Below are 16060 nucleotides of genomic sequence, written 5' to 3' on the forward strand. Positions count from 1 at the left end.
GGTGATATCAAATCTCACCATTGAGTCTGAGCTTTTTAAGGTATGGTGTTCCAAGATACTTTTTAGGTGGGCAGAATTTTTGACAAAGGAGGGCGAATTGTTTGTGAGAGTGGCTAGTAGCTTGGCTAAATGTGTATGTGGGGTTTCTCTCTCTCTCTCTAACACAAATTCCTTCAATAAAACTTTACACAAACAGTCGTGGTCTATTCTTTTACTTAACTTTATGCTTCCGCTATCTCACTTAGTTTCCCGCTCACAAGTCCATTTTATTTTGGAACAGTGCAGTTGTAAAAATAAACAATCAGGCAGCACTCCTTGAACAAAAAAATCAAAACACATTTTATTTATATTACTATGAAATATACATGAATTAAATAATAAGGAGATTGCTTTCTCCATCCATTTATAAAATCTTTAGCATAAATTAGAACCTTTTTAACTTAACACTAATTAACGTCTTTAACTCACAATCTTATTAACTCTCTGCTTACAAAATTCAACTTATTAAACTCCTAGTTTACTTGCAAAAAGGTTAGAGTTATTTTTACGAATTTGATATCAATTTCCAACATGCCAATTGACTCGCTAAAGGACACTTTTTATTACTAATGAACAAAAATCTTAAACGGCCTTCTATAACAACTATAAGAGGGAATATACAAATACAAAAGTGTGTAACTTATAAAGGCTCTGTATCGCACATTCAGTCAAAAATCTTTCACTAAAAGTTCTATGGCAATTCTTTCATCTCAGATCTCGAGCTTCCTTCAGGAAATTTGGCTTCAGTAGTATCGCATCGGAAAAATAGTGGTCTGTATACAGTGACCTGTGGTACTCATACAGCTCCAGCAAAATGTTGTTCTCCCACGGCGAAAATAAAAACTTCCGAGCGAAGCTACTTCGGGTAATTTACATCGCCTTTTCTCCTCTGCTTTGGCTCACCAAAAATGGCTGGATGACTGTCGTTTCAAGTAGCCTGAACTCCCATCTCTAAGAAACTGTAATTGCCACCAACTGTCAACCGGGATCCGTCCCTGGCCTGGAAGCTTTTCTCCGGCAATTGGAACTTCTCCTTTCAGCAACTCGAAGCTCTCCTCTAGACTGGAACCGGGAAGCCCCTCTCTGGCAACTGCTGGAAGCAGGGAGCTCCTTCTGCGGCCTCTGGAACCCTCTCTCTCTCTGGCCCAGAAGTCATCTCTCTCTCTCTCTCTTTCTCTCTCTCTCTCTCTAGCGACATCTTGAACTGGGAAACTCCCTATGCTTAGCTCTGTCCCTTTTTTTATGCCTTCTCTGAGACCTTATATTGGAAAATTCATGCTGCCACCTATAGATAAATATTCTCGCAGTTCCACAATCGAATGAAATACCCGACATTGACCAAATATCCTCCCAGAATTCTAATCTCTAGTCATTACCCATAATGCCACACTGGAACCAAAGGCTGACCTCATGTCACTGACAGATGGCGGCACTAGGGCCTATACCAGAATTCCATGCTCTGACCATTACCCAGAATTCCATGCTCAAACCAAAGAAACCACGTGATATCATCGACGACTGGGCTCAACAGACCATGTTTTTCAGAATTCCATACTTGAACCATCACCAAGAATTCCACACTCAAATCAAAAGACATAATGCGATATCATAGATGAATGGGTCCCCCAAGGAAATTCCAAGGATTCCATACTCTAACCATCTATCAGAATTCCATACTCGAACCAAAGACACAACGTGATTTGAGAGATGATGCGCCCCCCACTCCAGGGAAATTCCAAGGATTTCATACTTTAACCATCACCCAGAATTCCATACACAAACAATTACCTGTGATGCACCAATACAACCAAATAGAAAAGAGGGCGCTCACACAACTCATGCATCCAGGATACAGATGACGTCACAGATGCCCACTACAATGACGCCAAGAAAATACATCTCAAAAAGACGTCGCTTATCTACTCCTGATCAATGACGTCAATTATCTACAGCTGATAAGAACAGCCTGGGGTGACAGTGACGTCACTTAACCGCATTTACCCTACCCTTTTTTGGTTTAAAGTGACCGGTAATTTGCTGTGCTCAATTTTGTTTATGAACGATTCTTGGGACTGGTGATTGATTTCACCCATGTACCCATACTGAGAATCAAGCTGATCATCTACCAGTGTTCTGGCTTGCTACCCTATGGATATCGGTCTTGGGAGGAATTATTCCAGCAATCCTTCCTTAATAAATTTCCAAAATTAGATTTTACGGATCATTTTGAACAAACGCAGATCTATTTCTGATTAATATTTTAAAATCATATTACATTTAGTGGTAGTTCGATGGCAGACGGTTGCTTTTGCCTATGAGGAAGAGGGATTTATCTTTTTAAATCTCTTGTTTTATTAGTAGCTCGATGTCAGAAGATGGTTGCTATATTCCGACGCGGAACGGCAATTTTTTCGTCTTAAATCACTGTCTTTACTGGTAGAGTGATGGCAGAACATGGTTCGTTTAGCCTAAGAGGAAGGGCAATTAATCTTTTAAAATCTCTTTTTTTATTGTTTGTTCGATGTCAAAAGATGATTTTTTGCCAAACAGGAAGTGTTAATTATCATTTTCGATCTGTGCATTCACTGGAAGCCAGATAACAGAAGATGGTTGCTAATTCCCGAAGCGCAACGGTGATTAAATTTTTTAAATAGAACCGCCTTGAAAGTTGGTTGTTTTACCTAACAAGAATGGCGATTTTTCTTTTTACGTCCACGTACTTAGTGGGAGTAAGGGATTAGAATTAGTAGCGTTTGTCGAAGACGAAGGGAAAGCAATCTTTTTGAATCACACCGCCTTAAGTGGTAATTTGATTGCAGAAGACGGTAGTTTTCCCCAAATGAAATGGAGATTATCTTCTGAATCACTGCTCTTAATAGAAAGATCGTAGAAGATGGTAGCTTCTTTCAAAGAAGAGAAGCGAAATATCTTTTGCAATCCCTATCTTTACTGGTAGATCGATGGCAGAAGATGGTACATTTTGCCTAATAGGAAGGGAGATTAATCTTTTGAATTTAATGACTTTAGTGAAAGTTCGATGGCGTTGGTTTCCCTATGAGGGAAAAATAATGTTAATGTTATTTAGTGTGGAATCCACAATTACTGTATATTGAATTAAATAATGCAAGAAAATGACACTATTAAATTAAATTAAAGCACATCATCTCAAACTCGATAGTTATTTGCTGTAGGTCTTGGGACTTCTCATGTTTTGGAATTTATATATAGGTTTTCAGTAAACACAAATAATGAAGGCCGTCAACATGAGATAAACTGGACAACAACTTCAAACCTTCATATATGCCATGACGAGGTGGAACGCCGCATAGTCGAGTCTAAGGAAATTGTTATGGACCCTCATCATACAAATAATAACCTTAGCTATAATCTACCGGACTCTTTCAGCTCTGCTATCCGATATTGGCACACTCGTGAAATCAGACGCACGCAGATGCCCAACAATGGAACTTCAACACGGACTGTAGCTACAGTTCAAAGCTAACTGAATTTTATAATAGTCGTTTTTATAGTAATACGATGATTCTTATAGTGTTTTTAATTTGCTTTCTATGTTCCCACGTCTGACGTAGTTGGACAATCCGATGAAACATATTGCGTTTTGAATAAATTTAATTGTTTTTTCTAGTTCTCGGTTCTAAGTCATTATAAATATGAACATATCCCAATTCCGAGTTAATATCTTATATATATATATATATATATATATATATTAAGGATACCAAGTAATTTTATAAACTTGGTTTATTTTTACTCGTTCTCCCAAGTAAGCAAAACAGTTAAATTTGCGCCTGAACGTAGTTCAAGTCTAAAAGGTAGTGCAATACATTGTAAAGGTGAGTAAAGCTCTGATCACTATTCTTGGTATTTCCCATAATGTAAAACACATTTCACTAGAAGATGTATACTGTTATGCATTATGGGTGAGGGGTCACTACCCAGTCCAGTTTCAACCTTTTTTTGAGGTCCGCTTAGTGAGTAGCTAGACCCTGAAATACCAAAGTTTTTAGTAATGCAGAGCCTTATCAACTTTACCTATATAAGTTCCTACAAGGTGCTTTTATTTTGAATAAGGAACTCTGAATGAGATAAAGACGTGAAATTTTTTTTTACCTTGGAGATAATATATATTATTAAGGATTCCAAGTAATTTTATAAACTTGGTTTTTTTTTTACTCCTTCCTCCAAGTAAGCAAAACAGTTAAATTTGCTCCTGAACTTAGTTCAAGTCTAAAAGGTAGTGCAACACCAGCGCAACTCGTTGTAAAGGTGGGTAAAGCTCTGATCACTATTCTTAGTATTTCCCATAATGTAAAACACATCTCACTAGAAGATGTATACTGTTACACATTATGGGTGTGTGTGTGTGGGGGATCACTACCCAGATCGGTTTCAACCTTTTTTGAATGTAAAAGTGAAACGGGCTCTAAAAATAAGACGATCCCGAAAGATCGCCCAACTCTGCGTTGTTCCACTCAATGACAGGTTCACCCCGTCACCGAGAAGAACTTCTCAGTATTGGCTCTACCCAGTGGCTGGCTCACCCCACCACCAAGCAAAGCCGTAATCTCAACAGTGGCCCCACTCAGAGACATGCAAAAACCTATCCCCAAGCAGAGCCTCACAGAGCCCCCACCGGTTTCAATCTTTTTTGAGGTCTCCTCAGTGAGTAGCTAGACCCTAAATAACCTTTTCTGAGATCTCCTCGGTGAGTAGCTAGATCCTGAAATACCAAGTTTTTAGTAATACAGAGCCTTATCAACTTTACCTATACAAATTGCTACAAGGTGCTTTTACTTTGAATAAGAAACTCTGGACGAGATAAAGATGTGCAAATTTTTTTATCTTGGGAATTATATATACAGTATATTATACTGTATATTAAGGATACCAAGTAATTTTATAAACTTGTTTTTTTTACTCCTTCTCCCAAGTAAGCAAAACAGTTAAATTTGCCCCTGAACGTAGTTCAAGTCTAAAAGGTAGTGCAACACCAGGGCAACTGGTGTAGCACTACCTTTTACACTACCTGATATAAGCGAACATATCCACATGTGTTCGCTTACATCAGGTTTCACTTCTTCCAAAAAAAAAAAAAAAAAATACTTGGTATCCTTAATATATATTATCCCCAAGGTAAAAAAAAATTTCACATCTTTATCTCATCCAGAGTTTCTTATTCAAAGTAAAAGCACCTTGTAGCAACTTGTATAGGTAAAGTTGATAAGGCTCTGTATTACTAAATATCTTGGTATTTCACGGTCTAGCTACTCCCTGAGGAGATCTCAAAAAAGGTTGAAACCGGTCTGGGTAGTGACCCCCCAACCCATAATGTATAACAGTATACATACATGTTCTAGTAAGATGTGTTTTACATTATGGGAAATACTAAGAATAGTGATCAGAGCTTTCCCACCTTTACAACGAGTTGCCCTGGTGTTGCACTACCTTTTAGACTTGAACTACGTTCCGGCGCAACACATATAGAACTCTCACTTGCAGTTGGATTATATTCATTTAATATCAATAATGAAATCGAACAGTAACGGACAGAATGTTAACATCTGATAGTTATACAATAGTTTTCTATCTGGTGATATATTTCAACATTCTGATGGGTAGAAGCAGAGAATGTATATTTCCTTTTTAATTTATTTTAAACTTAAACACATACATGGCAAGATTCTGTAGTTAAATACAGTTTTCACAATTAAAACTAGTACAGCTAACTCTCTTAAAACCTGAAATTTCGGTTCACCCTATAAAATGTGTAGTTTGTTACTGTGTTATTATACGGCACTAAGAACTAGCACGAGAGAATGTTACATTCCCAAAGCTAACAAAAATTAATCATTTTATTTTTGTAGTTATAAGGAACTTAATTTTTAACTGAACAAAGCTATTACAGACTGATACACACGTACGAATGTTAGCAAGTTGCTAAAACATGATGTGAGATGTTAAATAATATGAATCGACATTATTCTGATAATTGTCAACAGCGCCACTATGGGCGATTTCTCAGAAGTACACAACCGAATATATTTTATATATTTCACTTTTCATAAATTCTAGTTAAGTTCATACTTGTACTGTAGTTTGGGTTGAAATATTAGGGATAATCAAAATATCACTAAATATATTATGAAACAATATTAGGTCAGTGAACTGACAGATTTAATGCACTATTTTCAGATACATTTCTAATTAAGAGACTATTAATGATATCTTTATATAAATTCAACTGGAAGCGTGATTCATCTTTGTTTCATCCATAACATCTACAAGTAGTACGGAGAAATCCTTGGCAATGTCCACCTCGGTATTTCACACTTTGGCAATGGGAATTACATTGATAAGCATTGAAAGGACAACCAAATCCAGCATCAGCAACATGGGCTATAAAAAAATTATTAATTTTAAAATTAATAATTTTTTTTAAATTAATTTTTAATTAATTAATTTTTAATTAATAATTTTAACGACATACAAATACAAGTTTATTTTAAAAATACTAAAGTAGGTTAACCTAAAAGCATTTTTGGCCTATATTAATATTCGACTTCATTGAACTAATACCAGTAACATTCCTTTATAATATTTTATACAATTAATATATTGATTTGTTCAGTTTACTACATCTAAAAGTTTCCTAATTTAAACTATAAAATGAGAGTGTTTTGCATTTTAATTCTCCTAGAGAATTATTAATTTACCTCCAGTTTGCTTAGTATTCTCCAACGAGAGTATTAAAACGAAAAACACAAATACGCTCGACTGTTCTTGGAAAAAGCCACTAATATATTACTTGCTTAATTAAAGAACTGGATTAAGTGGGATTTAATCCCACTTAATCCAGTTCCTTTTAAATATTGGACTTAATTCGACTACAATGGACACTGAAATACACTTTTAATGGGATTTAAAAGTGTATTTCAGTGTCCATTGTCTTTGAACACTATCTTTAGACGTTTAGCAAATGGTTGTTCCAGTCGTAGCAATTAAAAATAAAAGCAACTCGTTAGGCGTGAATCTTCGAAGCACGCTATTAATCAAACTGCACTTTAGTATTATATTTAGAAATAATTTGAACTTCTTGTTATCACCAGCCTGGTTAGAGTATTGAAAAAAAAGTTCCATGTGTGCAGTGTCTGGAGTAGGGCTTCCTGATATGTTAAATCTATTCTATATATATATAAAAAGATAAGCCGAAATTTGAAACATTTTTATGTCACGTTTTTGTCTCTTCATCGTTTTGAAACGTCCAACAATGTTTGCCTTCATGAGACAAAACACATCTCATGTCTCGAGTCATCAGAATTTCGGGCTGGTAAGCCCGAAACTCGGGGGTTGGGCGGCGTAGGCGCCAGCGGGGCGGAGCCCCCCTAGTAAATAAATAAATAAATAATAACCATTTTCAGTGTTTTCTCTTTAGAAAAAAAAAGCCTTATATTTCTGCTCGATCACACACGATTTGTGACTTGTGCCTTGTTTAATTTTAAATTCATAATGGAGATAGCCCATTGTGAAAATTTTATGCAATTAAAATTTTAAGGTAAATGTTCTGTTGTTTACTTTGTATTTACATCTCTACTAACGTCTGAATTCTTCAAAATATTACTGTTTTTAAGGTTAATGTTAAACAGATTTCTGACTAGCCAGTTTCGGTCAAGTTGAGGAATAAAATGGTTAGAAATATTTACAACTAAATAAAAACAGGAATAAGAAGAGGGGGGGGGGAAAGAAGAAATAAATTGCAAAACCGATTAATAATAAAAAGTAGTATTTTATGGATTCTCATAACATCGTGTTTTCAGTATTTCACTTCAAATTTAATACTAATAAAAAGTTTATTAATATTCAATCAATAATTTACTACTAGGCTTGCCAGACGTCCCGTATATTAAGTCAAATTTTATTTTCCCGTATTGTGCTTGTAGGATAGCCTAATGTCTAGTATTTTAATGAAAAGATAAAATTATAAATATTATGTTAAGTAATTATAATTTTCAATATTCGTTTCGAATAATCCAACTTAAATTGATTTATAAGCCACAAAAACTGACAATTCAGGAAATTGTGTATACAGTTTCAGTCAACTTGACTGAAACTGTACGGCGACGGTCCCTTTCGTTGGTCGCTTTTTTACTTAGTATAAGCGTTTTATTTATAATTCTGTACAGATATTATTGTATTTGCTTATTTTCAAACAGTTCTTATTTGAACATTGTGCGATGCATTATCGGTACAGCACATGGACGTTATTTCAATAATTATTAAAAAAATAATATCTCGCCTTTTTCGAATGTGCGATATTTGGTTAATACATAAATATATAATTAAAGGTAAATTAATTTTCTTTATTAATTATACAAAGATACATTAAATTTTGTCTCTTTCTTTAAGCCCTTAACAATGCTAAAACGAAAGTGCCTTTTTAATGATGATTATTCGAAAGAATGGAATTTTATTGCCAAAGGAAAACATAACGACGAAGTTGAATGCAAAATCTGTAGACGAACGTTTAGTATTCCACCTGGGGCACGATCGGATATTACACAACACATTAACACTGAGAAACACAAACTGAGCATTTCGAGTTCCAGTTCCAAAAGTATTGATACTTATTTTGTTAAACAAAATGCTAGATTTATTTATTTTTATTTTGTAAAACGAACTCACGAAAATTTTCCCGTATTCGGAAAACCAAATACGGGATATGGGTCACCCGTATTTGGTTTGCCGAAATCTGGCAACCCTATTTACTACCAATAAAAGATCTCGTTTCGCAGTAAAAATAACAATAACTGTAAAGTTTAAAATATATATTTGAAAGCTACGCAATGGTTTCTTACAAAATATGATATTTAATAAAATAAATTTACATTTCATTTAAAAGAAACGATCACGCATATGCATTTTTATTTCTAGTCAACAGGACAAATAAGGCTTTCCTTTCATAACTTGAAACTTTCCATAGCGGAGAGTTTATATAAACAACCATCGGCATGAGTTGCCTTGATATTGCACTATTTAAAATATGAGGACCGCGTATCTGTTAGCCTCTGCATCCGGTTTTTAGTACTAATATTTATCATGAAAGTTAACAGCCTTTCGTTAGAGTTTGATTAATGTTTTGTTGGATGGAAAGCTGTTTCAACTATTGACTAATCTAAGATTCAGCAGAAACCTAAAATACCACGTCAGGTCCAGTATGTGTTTATCACATTCGATATGCAGTGAAGCACATATCATGACCCTAAAACCAAAAATGTCTTCCAGGTGGCCTTAAAAATGATTCAGCCATAGCATTGGTTTGTTACGGCCTTTGTGATCTCACATGTATAATAGGGTTACGTGTGTGTGTGTGTGTGTGTGTGTGTGTGTGGAGCTTTGAAAGTTTGCAAGTAATTGTTAAAACAAGCTACTAACGGAATTAAAAAAGTGTATTTAAACGATGAAAGAAAAATCACGAAATATTTTTCTTCAAGTACTAAACAAAAAACAACAACAAATAAAAAAAAATTAAAGAAAGTTTTTTTGAAAATTTAAAATAATTTGAGAAGGAGCCGATAGATTTCGCAGTTTTTTTTTTTTTCTCAGTGTTGCTTTTTGTCGTGACCGTCGTTGATGCAATGAAAATACACTTATTCACTTTCTTTTTATATTCGATGTTGTCCAGACGTTCTTTTTTACACATTTCAAAACGTCTTTCAGTCTGTCCGATGTAAATTTACGCAGGTATACATGGAATCTCTTGCAATCCAGAGTGGTTTTCACAAGGAACATTTTCTTTTCGGGAACTTAGAAAATGCGTCAGAGTGTGGCGTTCAGAGTTTGCTGACGAGTCTATATCATTACGATAAGATAGGGTCATGGTAGTTGTACAATTATGCGAAGAATAATTTATTTAGTTACATTTCGAGTAGTCATTTTCAAGTAATTAGTAAAATGAATTAGAAATTTTAAGGTCATCTTTTCTTTTCTTTTCTTCTTCTTTCATCTTTAATTATTCTTGAAGCATACAGTTCTTTCAGGTTGTGGTAATTCCAACTTTTGTTTAGGATGACGAAAAGAGCTCGTCTGGAGATGTAATCCGTTTGGGTCGACTTCCTATAACCTTCTACCGATATTCCTCTGATATAATCTTTTTTAATCCCATATATAACAAGACGAAAAATCATCTGATTGCCAATAAGGTATTATCATTTACTTTTTCTTTTTTTTTTTTTTTTTTTTTGCGATATTCAAAGAGAAAGCCTAAAAAGCTTCTTTTAAACTTCATGGTAGCTTCAAATTAATTCTTTTTAAGAGTATTCTCAATCGCTATCATTAGGTTCAGACAATCACTTGAAGAAATTCAGTTTAGTTTACGAAATGAATTTGCAATATCCCAATGTTGAAATCAGTTATTTAATTAGTAAGCAAATTGACATAATACGCCGAGCAACTTTCGACATTAGGACAAATTGATGACGTCAAATAAACTGCAGGTATCAGTTATTTCTTGGGGGAAAAATGGAGACATTAATTCAATGTTCCAAATTGGTGTACATTGGGATTGTAAATTATGCTTAATACTTCAATGGAGAATTTATATGCTTTGGAGTACATGCAAATTAATATTTAAAAATTATATATAAAATATCAAATACAATTTAAAAAACAGGTATGCTACTTACTGAATGAACCCAGTGCCAGTATTACAATCATGACAATAAAGATTGCCTTCATTTTGATACAGGAAGTGCTTCTGTTTTAATAATCAGAATCTGCAAAATTACACAGTGGAAGGTAATGTGTTATTATTATTATTATTATTATTATTATTATTATTATTATTATTATTATTATTATTATTACTTTATTCACATAATTGATACACAGTCAAAACAAGCAATTCATATTCTACCCAAGAATCTAAGAGTAGTCCATCAGGTAGCGTCGTAAAATATGGACTGTTCCAAGTAATGCTGTTTTTTTATAGATCATATGTGGTCCCTCCGTTGATGTTTAATTCTTGTAAATCGTTGGATATATTTTTTTGAAATTGCACCAAATACAACGATAATTATGGAGATAACTTTGGTGTGTTTAAGCCACAGCCGACCAAGTTCGATTACCAGATCTCGATATTTAGTCATTTTTTCCAGTTCTTTGTTGTTAGCGTTGTTATCACTGGGTACTGAGATATCTCGATAATCTCAACCTGTCGAGGTTCGTTAAATGTGATGTTAGGTATTGTGTTCCAGATGCCGTTCAATTTGTATTCTAAAGTCCCAGAGAATTTTTGCTGTTTCGTTTTCCAATTATTGTCTGGAAAGTATGAAATCCATATTGTTTACATATTCGTAAATGCCAATGAATTACTTTGCCTGATCATGGCGGCATTTATAATAAATTTGAGATATCTTTCTGCATGCACTGATTGGATGTTCTACAGCAGGGGTGGGGAACCTCTTGCCCGCGGGCGAAATTTCACCCGCGAGTCTATTTCAATTCGCCCCTTTGCTGATATACACGTATGTACATCTAAATAAAATTTTATAATAATTTAAATTTATTATAATTAAATTTATTATAATTAAATTTATTTAAATTTAAATAATTAAATATACAAAACCAAAAATAGCTATATTACATATAATATGATCGTCATACGTCTGGTAAGATATATATTGCACACTACATACACTATATATAAGAGTTAAAATTTACCAGTCGCCCACGGAAGTTTTTAAATAGGCAATTTTCTCCCTTGATACTAAAAAAGTTCCCCACCCCTGTTCTACAGTCTCATATTTCTGATCGCATAATCTGCATTCGGTATTATTATCGATGTTCGAAATTTTTGCTTTGATTATTATTATTATTATTATTATTATTATTATTATTATTATTATTATTATTATTATTATTATTATTATTATTATTATTATTATTATTTCTGTGCAGTTCTTGGATGGAATCTGGCAAAGTATTGGTTAAAGTCATTTGCTAGTTGTTGGATAGGTTTTGCGTCTTTCATGAAGCTGTGTTTTATGGTTTCGGAGGCGGTGGTGTTGGGAACACAATCTAGCATCTCATTGATCAGATGCCAGGTTTGTTTCATGTTGTTTTGTACAGAGGTTAGTTTGTCTCTGTATTAGCTTCTTTTTGCATTTCTGATTTGTATTCAAATTACCTTTTGAATATAGAAATCTTACAAACTGCAATAGCCTGAAAAGAGCTCTAAGGACATACTATGAACAAGAAACACGCACCCAAAATACCATACAAAACGCAATGAGACACAATATATTCGTTCAGGCTTCCAGTCCAGCTACGCATCAAGATATTCCAAGTTGTCGTGTGTGTGTGTGCGTGAGCGTAGGAATTTCTCAATGAACGGCTGCAATGGAAATCAAGCCACGTAAACATAAATTTGATTTCATAGCTTCCCAACACAGCAAAAAAAAAACAATAAATAATAACTGGTGTCATCCTCAGATAAGCTCACAAATAAGCTCCGAGGATGAAAGCAGAGAAAATAGATCTCATCTCATCCAAGATTAAAAAAAAATCCTATGACAATGAGTTAGCCGGTCTATGGCACGAACAAGCGTTGATCACGATGAGAAAAACAAAAGATCTTTCCGAGTTCGATATAGGGCTTACAGTATTGTCGGTAACCCCCTGCTGCCTGGAGCCACGATTTTGAAAACAGAAGAACTGACTGGTTTCTCAAATGGTGAGGAATCACTGGTGTTTAATCGGTCCTAAGTCAGCTGACAATCAGCACTTCATGTGTGCAGCAGTTGATCAAAGCATTTAACGACAGCCCGTCACGATCCATATCTCACCGAACTATGCTCAGGGAATTAAAGAGGATCGGTACTGGCTGTCGCGGTATTTAATAAAAGACGGTATTTAATAAAAGTTTCTAATTCAGTGGCTGTTATGTGTACATTGGATCAAAATTGGAGAGTATATTACAAAACAAAAGAAAACAAAAAAGCACAAGTGTTACTTTACATAATAAATTTCTTTCCACCTTCTCATATCAAAATGGAATAAAAATTTCCATCAAGGTAAAACGTTCTCCAACTGTTAACTTAAACAATCTCCTTTTTGCCGATGACTAAATAATAATTAGAAATTCTGAAGTTAACTTACAGAAAGATATTTTAAATTTAAACGAGATAGTCAAAGATTGTGGAATGGTAATACCAACAGAAAAATCAAAAACGATGGACTTTAAAGGACTCATAATTTGTATATAAAAGAGCTAATATGTTTCTTTAAATGCGTTTTAATTTAAAATTTTATAAAATATTAAAACTAATCTAAGCTAGTTTGTTCTTCTAAGCTCGCTCCCTTATAAAATTAGAAATGACTCTATTTTAAAATGAGCATAATATAGGATTAAATATTTTTCATTAATATTTTTTTTTCATCAATTTGAGTAAATATGTTGGTATATATAACTGCTAATATGTATGTAGTATTGATATTTTATAAATATAAATACGAAACTTATCGATTAAGCTATTTAAAAACATGAGAAAATCTTATATTTGTCAGTTATATGTCAGAAGGTGCGCTACATATTACTTGAGGATCTTAGACTTTTCAGCACGAAGGCGCAACAAATTTTAAACACAATGTGTTTATCAAAGGCGATGTCTGTCAAAAAGTATTTAATTGTAATCGTTATATATGTGGGATTCTAATACCTATCTCCAAACACGAGAAGTGAAGTTTTTTGGACAGACAAACAGACTTGGAAGCAACAAATCCAGGAGGTCAAGGCTCGATTTGGGATGTAGAGCCATAGGAAGAAGATATCTCCGGCGCTTTTCTGTTTTTTTTTTATTATTATTATTTAAATAAAGGTGAGGTGACCGATCTCATGGAATTAGAAGTTTTTTGCTTTTACAGTTTAAGGTTTTCACCCCTCCCCCTTCCCCAACTTGTATAACATGCAAAGCAGCTGGGGAACACAAAGTTTATAGACAAAATACCTTTGTCTTTGTTTTTTTACGCTTTTTTTGTTAAAAAAAAAACTAAGGTCGAAGTTTAGTTGGAGAACTGCTGCTGAATCAAGTCGACTCCAGTTCACAAGTGAGAGAAATCATCGACATACTATTCACTTCGAGAGTAAAATAAAAAATAAATAATAATTAGATGAATGCATTTATCTTCATAAACAGAAAAACTATTATTATTATTATTATTATTATTATTATTAGATAATAAAAAATAAATAATATATTGTATAACAATAACTAATAATAATAAATTGGTTTCAATAAAGGGTTTTTCCCACATTTAAAAAACACATTAAAATTGATGAGCTTTTTCAGATTTTTTGAACAAACAGAAAGTTTCTTGTTAAACGAATTCTTGTTAAATATTTTAAACACCCATAAATTAAAAGAGTAAATTTTAGCAAATAATTTTAATGAGTTCTATGATTACAACTTAAATGCATCTCTCTCTCTCTCTCTCTCTCTCTCTTTATATATATATATATATATATATATATATATATATATATACATACGTACTCTTTGCATTTGGAAAAAGACCAAACTAGTAATCTCTTTGCGACGTGAGGAACATACCTTAAAACAATCAACTCGGCAGGAGAACGATAATAAATACACCATTTCACCGTTAAAATGCATTTTAGCGAAACCTTTGAAGCTGATATCAAGCAAACAGAACAAAATATAGCTAACAGTCACGCATTGTTATAAATAAAAAAGAGTAAATCTTACCTGTATTATAGGAGCAACTGATATCCTTCTGGCTGGAGCTTCCTATTTATATGCAATATTTTGAAATCCTTCCGGGAAATTATCTGCGCAGCTTTCCAACTTTGCACTTTGGCAGGAACCTTGCAATTCTCGAAACTTATTTCCTTAAATGGATGTCGCAAGCTACAAACCGTCTTCGGAAAACTGCTACATTGGATTTTCCTGGTCGTTTCAGCTGAACAACCATCCTCTATCTCTTCAAAAAATATTTACAAGGGAATTTTCGTAATGTTTTGAAATCGCCACATTCATTTTTTGTCCTCATCACTACTATTTCACTTACTCATTTGAAGTGAAATTATGGACTATAACATGTACATTTTTCTTCCTTTCGTCATGGGAATTTCTTGATCGACTGTATTTTCTTTTCTTTCTTTGATTCGTTCTTTTCTTTTTTTTTTTATTTTTTCCATCACGTGGCAATGCAGTTCATGCATTCGTAAAGCAGAATCACAAAGAACAACAGACGTTGCGAGGAGTGCCAAACACTATTGAAAAAATAACATAATAATAACAGACGATATATTTCATCCGTCATTGCTGATTTAAATTGGCACGCACGCATTTTTCCCTTCTGATCTACTTAAAATTCTCTTTCAATATCAAGATATTTTGTTTAAAAAATTTTCCTGAAAATAAAATGTAATAATTATCGAAATAATTCAGCATTATTGAATTATTTTCACTATTCACTGAAATCACAATATAATATTAATACACTTTATTATGCCAATGATAAATAATATGCTGCATTATTAAAGAATGTTTTTTTAAATAATTATAAAATAGTGTAAAATACTTCATGCTGGTGACGTAATAATATTTATTCAGAAACAAAATATTCTTTTATTTGTCGTTATATCACAAACAGTAATTACAAAGAAACGAAATAAAACTTGCAAAATAGTGCAATAGTAGAATAGTGTAATAGTCTAATGTGTAATTTTTCGTGGTTTCGGTCTAGTCTTTCATTAAAGAGAGACAAAACTAGACATTCTGCTATGCTTGAAACATGAATTTTTAGTGTAGATAAGATATTATTATTTATTTATTTATTTATTTTATTATTATTTATTTATTTATTTTATTTTTATTTATTTATTTATTTTTGCGATCCACATAAATAGTCGTAAACGAATTCATCCATTCTCATAAAGAAACATCATATTTTGCATTGGTTTTACTTGATTTTTAACTCGATT

General features: G+C 33.3%; 1 protein-coding gene across 2 annotated transcripts; it reads right to left on the reverse strand.

The window, feature by feature from the left end:
* Positions 1-6212: 6212 nt before the first annotated feature.
* On the reverse strand, positions 6213-14844 carry LOC150093802 (tick defensin 2-like). 2 transcript variants are annotated; one of them, XM_090412827.1, is made up of 3 exons: positions 14820-14844; positions 10740-10829; positions 6213-6456 (listed from the first exon to the last, which is right to left on the reverse strand). In XM_090412827.1, the coding sequence occupies exons 2-3, from the start codon at positions 10789-10791 to the stop codon at positions 6326-6328; spliced, it is 183 nt and encodes a 60-aa protein (XP_090268953.1). In that variant the 5' UTR covers positions 10792-10829; positions 14820-14844; the 3' UTR covers positions 6213-6325. The 2 variants fall into 2 exon arrangements, with proteins under 2 accessions (XP_090268953.1, XP_090268954.1); XM_090412828.1 differs by lacking the exon at positions 14820-14844 and adding an exon at positions 14664-14786.
* Between the last annotated feature and the right edge of the window lie 1216 nt (positions 14845-16060).

The sequence above is a fragment of the Typopeltis vanoorti genome, chromosome 23 (assembly GCF_054136105.1).
Source record: "Typopeltis vanoorti isolate ZY-2024b chromosome 23, IOZ_Tvanoo_1.0, whole genome shotgun sequence".
NCBI classification, from domain to species: Eukaryota; Metazoa; Arthropoda; class Arachnida; order Uropygi; family Thelyphonidae; genus Typopeltis; species Typopeltis vanoorti.